An 18847-nucleotide genomic window follows, 5' to 3' on the forward strand; every position below is an offset into this window, starting at 1 on the left:
GGAAGATCTTCAGACCTCTCTCCTGAGCAGCCCTCTCCTCTCCGGAACTGTGCTCTGTGAACTGCAGCTGCCTTGTCTTCTCCCGCACTCTCGCTTCTGTCACGTTAATTTGGACAGAGGGCTGGAGTCCTTCTGAGTTTCCCTTTGCCGCACCATTGTCCAGAAAGCCTCCAGGTGGTCGGTTGGGGCAATAGAAGAGCTCATCCCATTTGTTTTCTATCTTGCAGGGATAATAATTCTTCATGGCCTGATGCCCAATGTCTTGAAAACCATTTTTTTTTTCAATGTATTGAGCCCAGTATTTTCGGAGAAGGCAATGGCACCCCACTCCAGTACTCTTGCCTGGAAAATCCCATGGACGGAGGAGCCTCGTGCGCAAAGAGTCGGACACGACTGAGCAGCTTCACTTTCACTTTTCACTTTCATGCATTGGAGAAGGAAATGGGTTCACTTTCATGCATTGGAGAAGGAAATGGCAACCCACTCCAGTGTTCTTGCCTGGAGAATCCCAGGGACGGGGGAGCCTGATGGGCTGCTGTCTATGGGGTCGCACAGAGTCGGACACGACTGAAGCGACTTGGCAGCAGCAGCAGCAGCCCAGTATTTTATTAATTTCTGGTGAGAGAGTAGATCTCGTGGATCTAGTCCCTTTTACTCTGGTTGGAAGCAAAAATCTAGATCTGTGGTTCTTTTTTTTTTTTTAGATCTATGGTTCTTAATAGCTGAGTTTTATTCTCTTGTATGGACATACTACAATTAAACCAATTATATTTTACAAATACTTTGGGTTATTTTCTGTTTTTCGCTATTACCCTACTGTGGTGAATTTCCTGGTGTGTTTATCTTTGCATACTTGTGCACAGAAACATATTGGATAAATTCTTAGAATTACTGGATCAAGTGTGTACTGGCAATGCATTTAAACGTTGATAAATACTGCTACAACGTCTTCTAAATAGGTTGTATTTCGGGGTTTTTTTTCTTTTAAAAAAACATGTGCTCTGTTTTTCCAGTACTACTCCTTGTGTAGTTTGGATTTACTTCTACTAACATTAATTTTAATTTTAACAATTAATTCTAACACTGGGGCTCTTTTTTTTTTTTTTTACTTTGCTGCTCAGCTTGTGAGATCTTAGTTCCCTGAGCAGGGATTGACCCCTACCATGGCAGTGAAAGTCTAACTACTAGGCCACCAGGGAACTCTCAGGAGATCTGTTTATTAAATCAATGTCATTAAGGTTCAATTTTCACAAAATAAAAGACACAAATTTAAAGTGTGTAGTTCAATGAGTTTTACCAAATTTACATCTGTTGTAACCACCACAACCAAGTTATAGAACATTTCTAGCACCCCTAAAAGTTCCCTTGTGCCCCTTCCCAGTCAATCTCTGTCCTTCACCCCTGGCCCTGGGCAACTGCTTATCTGTCTTCTATCACTGTAGGTTCCATTTGTCTTTCCTAGGGTTTCATGTAAATGGAATTATAGAGTATGTACTTTTTAGTGTCTGGCTCCATTCACTCAGCATAGCATTTCTGAGTGGTATTCTCGTGGAAATCTTTTTAATAGTTCTCACAGAGGGCCTGTTATGGTGCAGGCACTGTGCTAGGCATAGCGCATGCTCAGGGTCTTATGGCTGGTCATCTCTTTATCTTTTATTGCTACCCCTACCCCCAGTCACATATGGATGTGAGAGTTGGACTGTGAAGAAGGCTGAGCGCCGAAGAATGGATGCTTTTGAACTGTGGTGTTGGAGAAGACTCTTGAAAGTCCCTCGGACTGCAAGGAGATCCAACCAGTCCATTCTGAAGGAGATCAACCCTGGGATTTCTTTGGAAGGAATGATGCTGAGGCTGAAGCTCCAGCACTTTGGCCACCTCATGCGAAGAGCTGACTCATTGGAAAAGACTCTGATGCTGGGAGGGATTGGGGGCAGGAGGAGAAGGGGACGACAGAGGATGAGATGGCTGGATGACATCACTGACTCGATGGACGTGAGTCTGAATGAACTCCGGGAGTTGGTGATGGACAGGGAGGCCTGGTGTGCTGCAGTTCATGGGGTCGCAAAGAGTCAGACACAACTGAGCGACTGAACTGAACTGAACTGAACCCCCAGTCCCAGTTTGAAAAACCAGATCAATGTGATCTGTTAATGGAAAGACACGAGCTTGGAATTAGAAACACCTGAGTTCAAATTGAAGCTTTGGCCCTTTGTGCTTAGTCACTCAGTTGTGTCCAACTCTTTGTGATGCCTTGGACTGTAGTCCGCCAGACTCCTGTGTCCATGGAATTCTCCAGGCAAGAATACTGGACTGGGTTGCCATGCCTTCCTCCAGGGGATCTTCCCGACCCAGGGATCGAACCCAGGTCTCCCGCATTGCAGGCGGGTTCTTTACCATCTGAGCCACCAGTGAAGCCCAAGAATACTGGAGTGGGTAGCCTATCCATTCTCCAGGGGATCTTCCCGACTCAGGAATTGAACCGGAATCTCCAGCATTGCAGGCGGATTCTTTACCTGGAAGCCCTTCGGCCCTTTCCTGGGTGTTAAATTCTGCTTCTCATTTTCTCTCTTAAATCAGGCTAATGACATTCACCTGGATGTAATGGTTATAAAGCTCTAGCTCAGGGCCTGGCCCAGAGGGAAAATACGCAGAAACCACAATATTTTCCTTTTCTGTTTTTCTTAATTCCCCTGTGCATCAGACTCACCATGCATAAGACTATGATACACCTCCAGGCACCACCAGTTTTATCCTCATGTATGGAAAGAGTCATTAATGTGTTTTCCTGTGCTTTCTCTAACAGATTTATCTCCTGTGGAGAGATTTAAGGAATTCCAGATCAGGTCATATCCTGTACAGGATTTTAGTTTTCTGAAGCTTTTTCATCTCCAGAATGCCCAGGAGCAAGAAGGATCCAGCTTCAGTAGGAAGATTAAAACCTCAGGAAATACTCTTCCAAAGACCTTTGGCTCAAAAATCAGGTAAGCATTGCCCTTGACAGATTGGAGGGTTCAGAGTCTGGTTGAAAGGGGATATAACTTACAGGGCAGACTGTCAGGTATGCTGGGGGGAGAGCAGAGATAGCAATCACAACTTTCCCCCAAAGACTGGGGTGTCTGTAGAAGGCTGCCTAGGGGGACTTCCCTGGTGGTCCAGTGGTTAAGACTTTGTCTTCCAATACAGGGGGTATGGGTTTGATCCCTGGTTGGGGAGCCAAGATCCCATATGCCTTGTGGCCAGAAAACCAATATAAAATGGAAGCAATATTGTAACGAATTCAAATTCAAAAAAGACTTAAAAAAGAAGGCAGCTGAGAGAGGTCCTGGGATTGATATTGGGGTCTACTTTCTCTGCCTCCAACTCACAGGGCCTCATCAGGCAGTCAGCTGCTTCCTTTCTCAGGGAGCCCATCTGAAGAAGGGGCTGCATACATTTTTTGGTGGTGACTTTCTGTCTGTGTATCACTCGGCCTTTTTGAATCTGAGCTTTTTCATAAAAGTCTACTCAGCTAAGGGAGTCAGTAGATAAGGGCTTTAGAGTCAGTCCAATCGAGATTTGAACCTGGATTGGCCACTTGTTTTATGGATTGGCCAAAAAGTTTGATGAAATCCTCCTCTCCCAAGCCTCCTCCCTGTTTAAACCTCTACAATTCCTGACAGTCAGTCTCTCCCAGGGTTGGATTTTCTGTTTTCTCACCACCTGGGAGAAGGGAGGGGCGATCTTAACATGCAGTAGAGCAAGGGCTGATTATCGAGAGCTTCGAGCGAGTTCTCTTTAACAAGCTGTCAAATTTCAGGTCTAGGTGTTCTCATTTGATCAAATGTCCCATGATCCAAACCAAGTATGGCGATCTCCCCAAGGAGGCTGCCGTGGGGGCCTACATGAAGATCCACACAGTGGAGCAAGGAGAGGTCTTGGTAAGTGTGCAGAGAGCCTTGTTCACAATACAGTGTGTAACATGATGGGCTGAGGGTGCTAGATAATGAGAGTAAAGGTGTAAAAACATCCTTTTCTGGATTTGATGATATTAAGGGATATTATTGACTTTTTAAGATGTGGTAATGTATTGTAGTTATGTTTTTTTAAAAGGTCCTTATATTTAAGACATTATATATATCCAAATATTTATAGATAAAATAATATGACATCTGGGACTTGCTTTAAAATAATCCAGGAAGAAGGCAAGGGTGTCTCTTCTCACTACTCTTATTCAGTGTTGTTTTCGAAGTCCTAGACAGTGCATCAAGAAAAGGAAATTAAACAAATACAGATCGGGAAGGAAAAAATATAGCTTTCTTTGTTTGCAGGTGACATGATTGTCAATATAGGCAGTTCAAAAGAATTAAAAAATGAAACAAAATAACAAAATAAAGAATAAGACAAATAAAGAAACAAATAGAACAAATAAAACCTCCTGAGCTGATAAATGATTATAGCAAGGTCACAAGGGTATAAAGCAACGAACAGTTGTAATTTAAGATAAAAAATGCAGTGCCATTTACAATAGCACCAAAAAATGAAATACCTAGGTATAAATATAACAAAATATGTTCAGAAACTATATGCAGAAAACTATATAACTATACTGAAAGAATTCAAAGAAGATTTAAATAAATGGAGAAATATTCTATGTTTGTGGATTGGAAGACTCAGTATCATTAACATGTCAGTTTGTCCCCACTTGATGTATAGATTCAGTGCAATCCAAATCAAAATCCCAGTAAGTTATTTTGTGGATATTGACCAACTGATGCTAAAATTTATATGGAAAGGTAAATAAATATAAACAACCTGACAAATCCATACAGTGAATTGTTATTTGGCAATAAAAAGAAATTAGCAAACTATGAAAAGACATGGCAAAGTTAAATGAATATTTCTCTCTCTCTTTTTTTTTTTTTTGGCTGCAATTTGTGCCTTGAAAGATCTTAGTTCCCCAACCAGGGATTGACCTTGGCCCCGGCAGTGAAAGTGCCAAATCCTAACCACTGGACCACCAGGGAATTCCCTTAAAATATTTCTAAGGGAAAGAAATCAATATGAAAAAATGCATCACCGCAGCTAGAGAAAGCCCGCACATAGGAATTCCATTAGGAATACCCAGCCCAGCCAAAAATAGATAAAATTAACAAAACCTGTAAGTACAAACGGATATAATGCATACATATGAGTAAATTAATAAATGAGGAGAAGACACAAATCTCACATGCAGAAGAATTCCAGATAATCTATGTAGATATGGTGCCCTCACTGCTCCTTAGGCGTGGACGGCACTTAGTGACTTCCTTCCGAAGAGTACAGTATGGGAAGGAGGAAGAAAAGAATCATTTTACAGAGGAACAGCTACTGAAAGTGAAATGCTCCCTGAGTGAGGCAATCAAGGCCAACATCAGCAGTAATAAATCATGTTGATAGTGTGGCCCTTCTTTATGAGATGATAAATGTGGGATGTGATGTGATGACGATGGTGTACTACAGTCCTCTCCCGATCACCTGTAACCCCCATCTAATGATGGGGAAAAAAATCAGTCAGAATCTAATAGTGGGGCAACCCAAGACCTACCTGACTGGAACTCCTCAAAACTGTCCGGATCATCATAAACAAGGTAGGGCCGAGAAACTGCCACATCCGAGAGGAACCTCAAGGGACTTGACAATTAAGTGTAATGTGTCCTGGAGAGGACTGTGGAATGGAAAAAGAAAATCTAAATAACTCATTGACTTCAGTTATTGATGTGTATCCATCGCGGTTCATTAATTGTAACAAAACTTTTACACAGTGTGAGATCTTAACCAGGAAACTGATTAAGAGGTACCATCTTCTCAGTTTTTCTGTTAGCCTAAAATGGTTCTAAAGATTATCCAGGGGCTTCCCTGGTGGCCCAGTGGTTAAAACCCTGTGCTTCCAATGCAGGGGATGCAGGTTCGATCCCTGGTCGGGGAACTAGGATCCCACATGCCGTGCGGTCCTGTGTGTGCTCAGGTGTGTCTGACTCTTTGCCACGTTGTGGGCTGTAGCCCGCCAGGCTTCTCTGTCCGTGGAATTTCCCAGGCAAGAATACCCAGTGGGTGGCCATGTCCTCCTCCAGGGGACCTTCCTGAACGAGGGATCGAACCCACATCTCCTGGTTTGGCAGGCAGATTCTTTACCACCGCGCCACCTGGGAAGCTCTAATTACCACATGCTACTCGGCCAGGGGGAAAAAAAAAATCCAATAGTGGACAAGAATGTATGGTTGAAACAAGTTTGACCCTGAACTCTGACCGTTGTGGGAGCTAGATGCCAGAAGATAGATGCTGGAGCTGGGAGGGGGTGAGCGGCACAGGGAGGGTGTGAGGCCTCCTGGTGAGTAGCCGTGTGCCTCAGTCTTCCTGGGGGTGGGGGCCCTGTCTTCTGATGTGTGGTCAGTCATTGTCACCATGAATCCCCAGGGTCCTCTTCATACCCCTTCACCCCATGTGCTGATCTCCCGGCGCTCCTGCTCTGCTGGACTGTGTGCCTTTTGAGGCAGGGAGGCCAGCCCAGCACTGTCTGGAGCCCCAGGCCCTGGCCCAGCCCTCGGTCAGTGCTGAGTGACTAGTTTGCAGCTTTTCAGCAGCTCTTCCTTTTGCTCAATAAAACTCTGCCTCCTACAGCTTTTAACGAGTTCTTCCCAGCACCCAGTGCACCCTACCCACCCCCCAAGAATAAACAGAAATCAGTTTCCTTGCCACATGATGGCCTCTTAGAATTTAAAGAATGCTGTTTTGTTTTTCTATTCAACATTTATGGAGCCAGGCAGCATGCCAGTGCCCCGTTAATTATTTTCTTATTCAGGGAAAACATTCCTCCATTCCTGCAGCGTTCATGTGATGTGCTTTCCAGCCCTCTCGCTTCCGCCTCCCTGCAGTTTCAGAGTCTCAGGGTGAGGTGCTTGGGACTGAACACAGGCCGCCTGAGGCTGGGCACCTGCCGTGAACATGCCTCGTGCCGGCCCAGTGAGGGGCTGGGATGCCAAGCACCCTGAGTGAATGGAGGCACCAAGGCCAGGAAGGGCATTGCTTATTCTGGTAGAGAGCATGTGGGAAGCTGTGGCAAGTGGAACTTTAGACTTGATTCCAAGCTCGTGGAAGACTATTTTTCCATGGACTGGAGGTGGGAGGGGATGGTTTCCGGATGACTCAAGTGCGTTACGTTTATTGTGCACTTTATTTTCGTTATTGTTACATCAGCGTCACCTCATATCATCAGACATTAGATCCTGGAAGTCGGGGACCCCTGCTCTAGACTATCCTAGAAGGCGCTGGGTGGGAGCTCAGAGCAAGGCCTTCATTCTCCACCCATCGGAAGGCAAAGCCTTAACTACTGTACCACCAGGGAAGTCCCACAAGTATTTCTTGAGCATTTATCCAGCTTCAAGCTCGGCCCAAGTTGCCAGTGTGGGCAAGTAAACTGATGTCATTCTTGCCCTCGTGGGGCTTATGATCTAGTCTGGGAACAGGCAGTAAACAGATAGAGCAGCAAGCATTCAGAAAGTTTTGAATTGCTATTGGGAATGGAGCAGAAAGTGGGGTTGAAGGGGGAGGTGGTCTTAAATGGAGTGGTCAGGGAAGGTTGCTCTAAGACAGTGATGTGTAAGCGGAGACCTGAATGACAAGACAAATGAGCTGTGGACAGCCTGGGAGGGAGAGTGTTCCAGAAAGAGAAAGCATGTTGAGCCTGAGGCGGGAGGGAGCTTGGCATGTGGAGGGAACTGGAAGGGAGGGCAGTGTGGCTGAAATGGAGTGAACGAGGTGGGAACCTCACAGGGGTGAGGCAGCCACAGTGAAGAGCTTTATTTTATCCTGGGAGCTTTGGGAAGCTGTTTGAGGACCTGACTCTGGCTGGAAAGTATAGGGTGGACTGGAGGTGAATAACAGTGCCTGCTGCTGGGCTGCCCTTAGTGAGGTCCTGGGCAGGCTGATGGGGTCGAATCCCACTCCATCACTTTCTGCCTTGTCACCTTTGGCAAACTAGTTAACGTCCTTGTGGCTCAGTTTCCTTGTAGCTAAAAGCATGGACTCTGCGGACTTCTCTGGTGGTTCAGTGGTGAAGACTCCATGCTTCCGCTGCAGGGGGCACAGGTTTGGTCCCTGGTCAGGGAACTAAGATCCCACATGCCCCATGGTACAACCAAAATAAATAGATAAATAAATAAGTGCATGGACTCTAAAGACAGACCCACCTGAGTTCAAATCCTAGCTTTATTGCTTCCATGCTGTGTGATGTTGGATGTGTTTCTTAACCTCAGCTCATCCTCTGTAAAATGATGATAATAAAAGAACTCACCTCGTGGGGTTCTAGTGAGGGTTACGTGAGTTAACACACACCAGAGAGCTACAAGAGGGCCTGGGATTAAGTGACTGCTCAATAAACATGAGTTGGTGCTATCATCACCATCACCACCATCACTGCCATCATTATCATCGGCATCATCCTTACTGTAAAAAGATAAACGTGACTTTTGACAAGCAAATTTCCTTTGCCCAACCTCATTTTCCACATCTAAGGCTGATAATCCCTATATCCCAGGGTGGTTGTGAGGATTAAATTTATATCCCTGCTTCTCGAAACTGACTAAAGAGCAGCCATTCTGGCTTCTGTGCCAGGCCTGGTGCTGATTAGAAGGGGCTTCATGCCCACTGCAGTGAGCACAACTGAAGTGTGAGCATCTTCACGTCTCCCAGAGCATCCTTACACACACCATCTTGTTTAGACCATCAGCAGCTCGTAGGAAAAATGACACCTCTCCACTCCAGTCTTTCAGGGAGAGACAAGGCCAGGGCTCAGAGCAGATGGTCATCCTTTAAGGTCTAGAACCCAAACTGTGGTGGTAGTGTAGCGAGGGTGAGGGAGGGGAAGGTTCCAAATCCTACTTCACGTCTCCTTCAGTTTGAGAATCCTTCAGAGACATGCGGGGCAGGTGTTCTCACCTCTGTTTCACAGGTGAGCAAACAGTGGACCAGGGAGGTGTAACTTCACCCAAAGTCACATTGAAACTGCTGGGTGGCTTTCCGGGGGCTCTGGGGAATTCTGGTCCTTTGTGTCTCAACACAAAAAATTCAGCAAGAGGTAAAGTGATAGACAAGAAGTGATCTATTAGAATAAGATGTTTGTGAAGCTTACAAGCAGGCAGGCAAGAGGGTGCTATGCCCAGAGAACTTAAGTGGGCTACAGTCTCATAATCAAAGGAAAAGTGGGGAGGGGGAGAAACCACCTTCTTTCTCATTCTTGAATAGTCATCAGGCTTCCATCAGCAGTTCCTCCTCCAAGGCTGGGCAGGGGAGTTTTCTTACCGCCACATGGTCTAGCCAGGACTGTCATAGCACAATGGGAAAATTAATTTAGGTCTCAATACAATGAGAGCCTTTCACTTTGAAATGCCTATAATATGCTGTGTGTTCTCAGTCATGTCTGACTCTTTGCGATCCTATGGACTATCGCCTGCCAGGCTCCTCTGTCCATGGGATTTCCCAGGCAAGAATACTGGAATGGGTAGCCATTTCCTTCTCCAGCGGATCTTCCCAACCCAGGGATCGAACCTGCGTCTCTTGTATCTCCTGCATTGTCAGGCGGATTCTCTTTTTTTTAAATATATAAATTTTTATTCATCAACTATATGTCAATAAACCTGTTTTTGAAGACAATGGTCTGCTTTTCTGGTTGCCTGATGTCCTCTGCCAGCCTACAGAAGTTGTTTTGTGGAGTTTGCTCAGCGTTGAAATGTTCTTTTGAGGAATTTGTGAGGGAGAAAGTGGTCTTCCTGTCCTATTCCTCCGCCATCTTAGGACCACCCCTGTCAGGCGGATTCTTTACCACTGAGCCACCTGGGAAGCCCAAAATTTTTGGTTGCGGCGCACAGCTTGTGGGCTTTTAGTTCCCCAACCAGAGATCAAAGAGCTTGGAGTCCTATCCACTGAATTTGAATGATCACCTTTCCATAAATTATTGTTTCTGTGTGTGCAGAGAGCACATCCTGGGATCATTGATTTACTGAGCTCACCAGGCAGGATGTGGATCTCATGCCACCATTGTTTTATTTATTTATTTTTTTTAAATTTTTTTCCCACCATTGTTTTATTGTTTTGGGGCGCATCATGTGCTCCTGTCGCGTGGTTTTGTTGCTAAGCAAACCTGCTTTCTAGCGCGATCATTGACTCACAGGGGTCTTCATACCTTTTCCTTTACTTATGATCCTTTAGTGGGATTAACTATTTAATTCACCTACTTTATCCCTTTACTCAGTCCCTATGAACATGACAAGTAAACATGTGCATCTTCCTTCTGAAGCCTGCATTTTTCCCAGTCCCACTTGGCTTGCCTAGAGCAGACCTCTTGGTTTACGGCTGATGCCCTCTTAAGCCCAAGACAGCTGGGCATTGCAAGCTCTGGACCACTGACCTTCTCTCCCCTCCTTGCCAGAGTCTCAATAGCTGAGAGGCTGCATGAGCACTGGACTGGGACTTGAGCAGCCAGGTCTCTAGTCCCAGCTTTGCTCCATCTCAAAGTGTCTCCTTACAAAGGGGAATACAGTCCCTGTAAAGCAAGCAGATGGGCTTGCTGACCTCCATCTCCCTTCCAGATATGATGGAGTAGGAATCCACACCAGAGACCCCAAGGAGCAATGGGAGCTGCATAGCAGCCGCCAGTGGCCCCAGAGCCTGTGAGGGACAGAAAGAACTAAGGCTCCGTGGGGACAAGTGCTATGAACTTCCTGGAGGGAAGGGTCAGGGAGGGTGTGGTGGCAAAAAAGGGAAGATCTAGGAGGGTGAACTATTTGTCATCATCATAAGGAAGAGAAAATGCGCTGACCTGGCACAGAGAAGAGTTGAGATTGGACACAAGGGAAAGCTGGTAAAGTACTGCTACCCGGCAAGCGACTGTGTGAGTACAAACCCTTTAAAAAAAAAAATTATTTATTTGGCTGCATCAGGTCTTAATTTTGGCATTTCATTGCTTCACAAGGGATGTCCCTTGGCATGTGGGATCTTAGTTCCAAGACCAGGGATCAAACCTGCATCCCCCTCTTTGCAAGGCAGATTCTTAACCACTGGACACCAGGGAAGTCCCACAAGCATGATTCTTGCAGAGCCTGTTGCCTGGAGGTAGGACTATGGACAAAGTGCTCGGATGGTTCTTTGAGGACTTTGGTATCATTGGCAAAGAGAGCCCTGGACTTCTCTCTATCACTTGCTGAATGACCCCAGATGGATTCAAGTCCTGTTTGGGGCCTTGCTTTTCCAATCAGGAAAATTTGCTTGTTGAGTGGATGGTCTCTGAGATTGAACTTTCTGGGACTTCTTTTCTCTAGGGCCTTCACCAGATCCTCCTCCCAGAGAGCCAACAGGACACACGGCCCTTGATCCTTGTGAGCCTGGGAGCTGAGGTGATACGGATCAGGAAAGAAAAATTTTGTGAACTGCTCGACAGTAATACAATAGAAAAATTGTCAAAGTTCAGTATCAAGTACCCCAGGTCAGTGCTGGAAAAGTGTGTGCATTCTGCCAGATTGAATGAACAATTTTTTACCTCTTATTTTAGTAAAAGAAAAAAAGTGATAATATCTAGTGCTGACAAGGGTAGAATGAAACTGGTAATTGCTGATACCCTCTAAATTGGCTCAATCCTTTTGATAATAATTTTAGATAATAATGTTTCAAGGGCCCGAAACTGTTTCTACCCTTTGAAGCAATGGTCTACCTGTGAATTTATCTCTATATAACTAAATTATAGGGAAAGATACCAAGATGTTTGTAGCTGCCATATTCATAATAGAAAAACAAACCTCCCCCCCATCCACATGTGTCACACCAAGGGGACAGTTTAGAAAACAGTGATACATTCTCTTAATAGTAACTTTTTTTGAAGAAGCAAAAGTAAAATGAGTGATGCAATGCTACATGAAAAGGACAGGGTACAAAGCTGTATATATACTATGACTCGGGCCTTTGTAGAACACTAACATGAGAAAAATCTAGCAGGAAAATGAGCAAAAATGATAATTCTGCAGTATTGCCCAATTTGTAATGGTCATTCTTTCTGGAAGACAGGACTAAAAGGGACTTTCTGGTTATAGTTATATATTCCTCTGATGTTTGTTTTTGCAGTGAGTATATGTTTCTTTTTTAAAATTTATTTCTTTCATAATAAGGGGAAAAATGATATACTTTTAAAAGTTATTGTCAGAGTAGTAACATCCCAAGTGGGTTTTCCCCTTTATTCTCAATGTTTGGTAATGATGATATATTTGTTTTATAATTTAAAAATATTTATCTTAAAAGATTTAATAAAAAGATTTCTATTTCTATTTCCCTAGTTTCCAAATTTTCCATAAAAGTGAATACTTTTATAGTGTGAAAAAAACCCCACTATTTTTTACGTAAAAACTAATTTATTGCCTGATCGCTGGTCACAGAACTGTTTTGATCTTACACTGCTATTACTAAAGAGTGTTTGAGTGCATACTCCCTAGAATGTATTATGTGATATGAGTAACATATGTTTATTTATTATCTGTTATATCTATATATGCTGTGTGTTGTCTACCTCCTATACATTATAAATATGCAAACATAGATCTTTAAAAAGAATAAGACTAAGAGGGAATTCCCTGGTGGTCCAGTGGTTAGACTCCCATGCTTTCACTGCTGAGGGCACAGGCTTGATCCCTGGTCAGGAAACTAAGATCCTGCAAGCTGCCTGATGTGGCTAAAAATTTAAATTAAAAAAAAAAAAAAAGCCAAAGATAAATATAGATGAAGTCCTACTGTTTCAGTCACACAGCCCAGTGGATCTCATTCACCTCCCTAGGTGACATGCCCAGCCCCAATTCGGAGCCCCAAACTTGGCCTCTTGCAGCCATCTTAGCGTTGGTCTCCTGCTTCCGTCGTCTTTGCGCTGGATCGTTTCTGCACACCGTGCTTTTGTGCTGTGCTGTGCTTAGTCTCTTAGGCATGTCCAATTCTTTATGACCCCATGAACTGTGGCCTTCCAGGCTACTCTGTCCACGGGGATTCTCCGGGCAAGAACACTGGAGTGTGCTGCCATGCCCTCTTCCAGGGGATCTTCCCAACCCAGGGATCGAACCCAGGTCTCAGGCATTGCAGGCATAGATTCCTTACCATCTGAGCCACCAGGGAAGCCCAAGAACAGTGGCGTGGGTAGCCTATCTCTTCTCCAAGGGATATTCCCGACCCAGGGGAATCAAACTGAGGTGTCCTGCATTACAGGCAGATTCTTTGCCAGCTGAGCTTACCAGGAAGCCTGCACTGTGCTTTTATTAAAACTCAAATCTGGCCATGTTAAACTTCTGTTTAAAACCTTTCAGTGGTACCTCACTGCCTATAGGACACAGTGCAGATTCAGTGCCGTGTAAACAGCCCTTCGTAGTCTGACCCTTCAACTCCCTGTAGCACTCCTGCTGTCTCTAACCCACTCTGGCAACCCAGGCAGATTGCCTCCTAGACCATTGCCTTTGCCAGTGTAGACCCTTCTGCCTGCAACGCCATCCCTCAGTCCTGCTTCCAGCCTTTTATTCGGATAAACTTCTCATTCTTTAAGATTCATCTCCTCCAGAAAGCTGGGCTAGGTACCCCTTTCTGTTCACTCATGGTCCTACAGCTCTCACAGTGGCCACACCACGCTGTATTACAGCTGTTTAGAGCTTTGTAGTTCATTTGTTTTTCTTTAGTGTGGACCATTTGTAAACTCCTTATTGAATTTTTTACAATGCGAGACATGTGGGCTCTTTCTCCCCGACCAGGGACTGAACCTGCATCCCCTGCATTGGAAGGTGAACTCTTGACCACTGGACTGCTAGGGAAGTCCTTAGAACTGTGTAGTTTTTGCACAGTTCTTTCCCCACCACTTGGTTAATTTCCTCCTGAAGACAGGGTTTGGGCTTTATCCACCTCTCACCTCTAGCACCTGTACAGTACTTGGCACGAGATAGGTGCTCGATAAACGTTAGTGAATGAATGAGGCCCACTCACTGTGGAAAACTGGAAGAAGGCTGAACATTTAAGAAGCTGAAGACTGAAAGTGTTTGCATTACTCCAACAATCCCAATTAGCAATTTATGTATTTCCTTTCAGTATTTTTTTTTTACTACATGGATATGTGCCAAATATGCATTTATCATTCATTCACACAAACTTTCATAAGGGAAACCATGCAGATATAATTTTGCATCCTCCCCGCCTATTTCTTTTCTTGTGGTGGTGATGTGATCAGACATGGTTTTGTAAGCAGTTGTGGTGATTCCTGTGGTTGAGAAAGAGGTGAAGGCAAGCATATCTGTAAAGTTACTTCAACCATATCTATTAAGCACAGGAAAGAATTTGACATGGACTCTGTATTACCTTGGACAAGTCACTTACCCTCCTTTAGGCGTCAGACTCCACTGCAAAACAAAACAATTAGAGTAGAACAGTTTCCCCAAATTATGGAACATCTTCTCAGAAGGCTTACAAGATGATTTTAAGTGGTCCACAGATTATAAACAGCTACATATTTATTTGAATATGAGTTAGAAAAGCAGGACTAGTTCACTAAACCCTTGGTTAGACAATCTTGTTGCTTTTGAACCAAGCCAAAGTAAATATTTAAGTGAAAGAAATTAAGCGGAAGTAAGAAAAGCATTAATAAAAGAACAGGTGATAATGTAGCTGTGATCCAGATTGGGGGCCGTTTTTACATGTGTATGTATGGCTGAGTTCCTTTGCTGTTTACCTGAAACCACCACCCCATGGTTAATCAGCTATACCCCAACACAAAATAAAAAGTTTTAAAAGAATAAGAAAAATGGGGGCAGTTTTGTGGAAAAAAAAAAAAAAGTTGGGAAACACTGATGGTTCCTTGCAGTTCAGCAATGCTCCAATTCTCTGATACCTGTGGCCTATCAATGTAGAAAATAGCTATTTAGAGCCACCTCCTCAAAAAAGGATTTAAGGGGGAAAGAAAGGATTTAAGGAGGAAAGAAAGGGTTTAAGTAGCCTTAGCTTCTCATAGAGCGTCTGGTGCGTGATGGGTGTCAGTTAACGGCTGAATTTGGATTCAGAGAAGGTTTGCACAGGCTTGAGGGTGGCAGATGTTGGGCCTCAGCGTCTGTGCTGCACAGTCAGCACTCTGCTACGGTCGTCTGCAATGCTGACAGACAGAATTCTGGCTTATTCATTAATTGTTGAACTCGTGGTTTTCTAGACTGCTAAAGCAGGCAGAAAATATATCCATTATCTAGCTCAAATCCCCCATGTTTTAATTGAGGACTGTGACGCCCAGGAAAGGGGGACGTGACATGCTGAAGATGGCACAGTCCATGGGTGAGACCTGTCCCGTGGATGCCATGGGCTGGATTATCTGAAGCCTGTCCCCCTACAGATACAAGGAGCACATATAGAATATGAACAGCTGAGTTTGCAGGAAAAAAGGGAACTCTCCCATGGGCCCAAGTGAAGAACAACCTAAAACCAAAGCACGGAGTGTGATCTGGCGCTGGATGGCCAGGCGGATGTGGCGTGGGGGTAGTAACTGAGGGCACCATGTCCTGGCATCCTGCAAGGACAGATGACAGTTGCAATTCTAGCGAGGCAGAGGGTGAAACTGGAACTCCCTGCTTGGAGTGGAGGGCTTTAGAAGAGCTGCCCCCTTTAGTGAGAGACGAGACTAGAATCAACGTGACCACCAGCATCAGGAGGTGACGCAGAATCATGTCTGTCTCAACTTTTACTCTGGAACATCAAAAAGGTCTTCTCAGAATTTGTGGTCACATGCTTGCCCTCTCTTAAGTTTTGGTGAGTTCCTTAATCTCCTTGAGCCTTAGTTTCCACGTTTGTGAAATGGGGTGGTCATGAGGATCTGATGAGTTAACAAGTATAAAGTGCCTGGTGCATGGTGAGTGCGAAGCAGGGTTAGGTAGTGTTATTTATCATGTGAGAGATGGGAGTTAATGGGGCTCTTTAGGTCGAGACTCTCCAGTGGTATGCTGGGCAGCATTCAACAAGCAGCTCTTTGGGAGGTGGGAGGTCACCTGACTGGAAGTGTTGGCCAGTTTTTATGGCACACATACTCCTCCATGGCCAGCTTTGAGCTACCAGCCTGTTGTCACTCAGCATGGAGCTGCTCTTGTGAGCTGGTAGGAACTGACGCTGCTGAGACCTGAGGTCTCGGGACTAACTTGTAGCCCATTCTGACCTCTAGATTTTGGATTAAGCTGATCTCTGTGAATCAAAGTTGACTTTGTCCTGGTCAATGCAGTTTTCCTAAAGAATGCTCTAATGTGTTAGTGATTTACCAAGCTTGCCTCCTTGGGTGAGAGTATAGCTGAGGCAGTGAAAGCCAAACGGGCCTTCCCTTGCTGCAGTCTCAGGAGGAAATAAGCCAGTGAGTCCTGAGCCCATCCACCATTACCCACCTCTTTCCTTACCCTCATGTGCAGCCAGGGCAGCTACCAGTTGACTTTCTATCTCGAAAGATTTGTCTGATCTGGACATTTCCCATAGATAGAACCATATATTAGTTTGGTAGGACACCCCGAATGAACTTTTTGGCCAACCCAGTGCATGTGACTGGCTTCTTAGCATAGTGTTTTCAAGGTTCATTTGTATTGTAGCCAGTTTTGGGTTGGCCAAAAAATTCAATCAGGATTTTTTCCATACAATGTTACAGAGAAACCCAAGATTTGGGCCAACCTAATATTAGTATTTCATTCCTTTTTATTGTCAAATAATATTGCAGTGCATGGACATATTATACTTTATTTATCCCTTCATCAGTCGATGGACATTTGGGTGGTTTCTACCTTTTGGCTATTTTGAATGATGCTGCTAGGAGCATTCTTGTGCAAGTTTTTATGTGGGCATATGTTTTCATTTCTCTTGGGTATATATCAAGGAGTGGAATTGTGGGTCATAAGTTAACTGTTTAACCTTGTGAAGAACTGCTAGGCTGTGTTTCCAAGTCGCTGTGTCATTTTCTATTCCTGTCAGCAATGTATTGGAACCCTCATTGCAATACCTCCACTTCTCCATTGACACTAATAAGTATTTGTCTCTTTAATCGTCATTATCCCACTGGGCATAAGTGGTATCCTGTATGGCTTTGGCTTATATTTCCCTGATGGCTAATGATCACAGGTGTAATTTTAAAATTTTAATAGCCACATTATAAGAAATAAAAATAGAGGGGTGAAATTAATTTTAATAATACATTTTATTGAATGTAGTATATCTCAAATATTATCATTTTAGCATGTAATCAACATAAAAATGACTGAGATACTCTGCATTCTTTTTTTGGTATTAAGTCTTTGAAATCTGGTATGTATTTTACACTCAGAGTGCATCTCTAATTCAGATTAATCACACTTCAGGTACTCAGTAGCCACATGTGGGTCCTGGCCACTGCATGGAGTAGTGCAGGTCTAGGGGATGGAAGCATGGAAAGGTGAAAGAGGCAGATAGAGGGCCTGGGGAAGGGCGCAGAGGTGGGACAGAGCTCAGGGTGTTTAGGGACTGAAGGAGTGGCAGGAGGCAGGACTGGAGGGGCAGGGGGTCAGGAGGCGGTGGTGTGGGAACCCCAACACCTGTTCCTTACCTTCAGTGATGAAGATCTGTGCCAGAGGTTCCTCAAGGAGAACAACTGGAATATCTTCCGGAAGGACCTGGTGCGGCTACTGGTAGAGCCTCGCTGGCGTCCCCCATTCACTCCAATCCAGCCCAAGAAGAAAGGGACCTACGACCCCAGCACTGTGATGCTGGACCTGTATAGCTTAGACAAGAAGACTAAACGTCGTCATGCCATTTTTATGGCACCCCAGAAATACCTGCCCCCATTGAGGATTGTCCAAACCATTATAGCACCCCGGTACAAAATCCAGGAGCTCCTGCCTCAGTATAAGAATGCAGGGGTCCTCATGTAGAATCAATAAAAGATGTTGGGTCGACCACCATGTTTCCTGAATAACTGCCATGGGAGTTGCGGGGCTTACAGTGGGGGGCCCTGGGGGCGACCTGGGGGTCTGGAGAGGTATTAGGGGGCACTGTCTCCCCTGGCACTTGTGGGGCTGAGTAGGGGACAGTCAGGTGTCTGGGGGTGCAGGGGTTAATCACTGGGGTGGCCTCAGGGTGAGAGGGTCTTATGACGTGGACGAGAGGCAGAGAGGAAAGACAGGGTTGTGAACTCAAAGGTCTTGCAAGGCCAGACAGGTTGTCTGAAGGAGTGTAGGGGACTTCTCTGGTAGTGCTTCCACTGCAGAGAGCCTGGGTTTGATCCCAGGTCAGGGAACTAAGATCCATAGAACATTCATTCTATGACAGCCATCTTGCTAAAGCATTTGACTGGAGTCTTGTGACTTGGGCTAAGACCCACGTCCAAGGTCAGGGGCAGCAGACGGGTGGAGCAACCCCACATCCAAGGAGCGGCAGCTGTGCGGGAGCAGGAGGGCCAAGAAGAGCTACTGCACGTTCAAAGTCAGGAGGGGTAACCTCGTCCAAGGTAAGGAGCAGCAGCTGCGCTTTGCTGGAGCAGCCGTGAAGAGATACCCCACGTCTAAGGTAAGAGAAACCCAAGTGAGATGGTAGGTGTTACGAGAGGGCATCAGAGGGCAGACACACTGAAACCATAATCACAGAAAACTAGCCAATCTGATCACACGGACCACGGCCTTGTCTAACTCAATGAAACTAAGCCATGCTGTGTGGGGCCACCCAAGATGACCAGGTCATGGCGGAGAGGTCTGACAGAATGTGGTCCACTGGAGAAGGGAATGGCAAACCACTTCAGTATTCTTGCCTTGAGAACCCCATGAACAGTATGAAGAGGCAAAATGAT

The 18847-nt window shown here is 45.0% G+C and overlaps 1 protein-coding gene across 1 annotated transcript in view; it reads left to right on the forward strand.

Moving 5' to 3' along the window:
* CNBD2 (cyclic nucleotide binding domain containing 2) overlaps positions 1-17936 on the forward strand; it is a 53494-nt gene extending 35558 nt beyond the window's left edge. The window contains exons 10-13 of the mRNA XM_068986815.1: positions 2804-2981; positions 3797-3917; positions 11331-11494; positions 17618-17936. Of these exons, the coding sequence (XP_068842916.1) occupies positions 2804-2981; positions 3797-3917; positions 11331-11494; positions 17618-17936 (782 nt within the window). The remainder of the gene's footprint in view (positions 1-2803; positions 2982-3796; positions 3918-11330; positions 11495-17617) is intronic.
* Positions 17937-18847: the final 911 nt, after the last annotated feature.

This window comes from Capricornis sumatraensis, chromosome 15, assembly GCF_032405125.1.
Source record: "Capricornis sumatraensis isolate serow.1 chromosome 15, serow.2, whole genome shotgun sequence".
Lineage (NCBI taxonomy): Eukaryota > Metazoa > Chordata > Mammalia > Artiodactyla > Bovidae > Capricornis > Capricornis sumatraensis.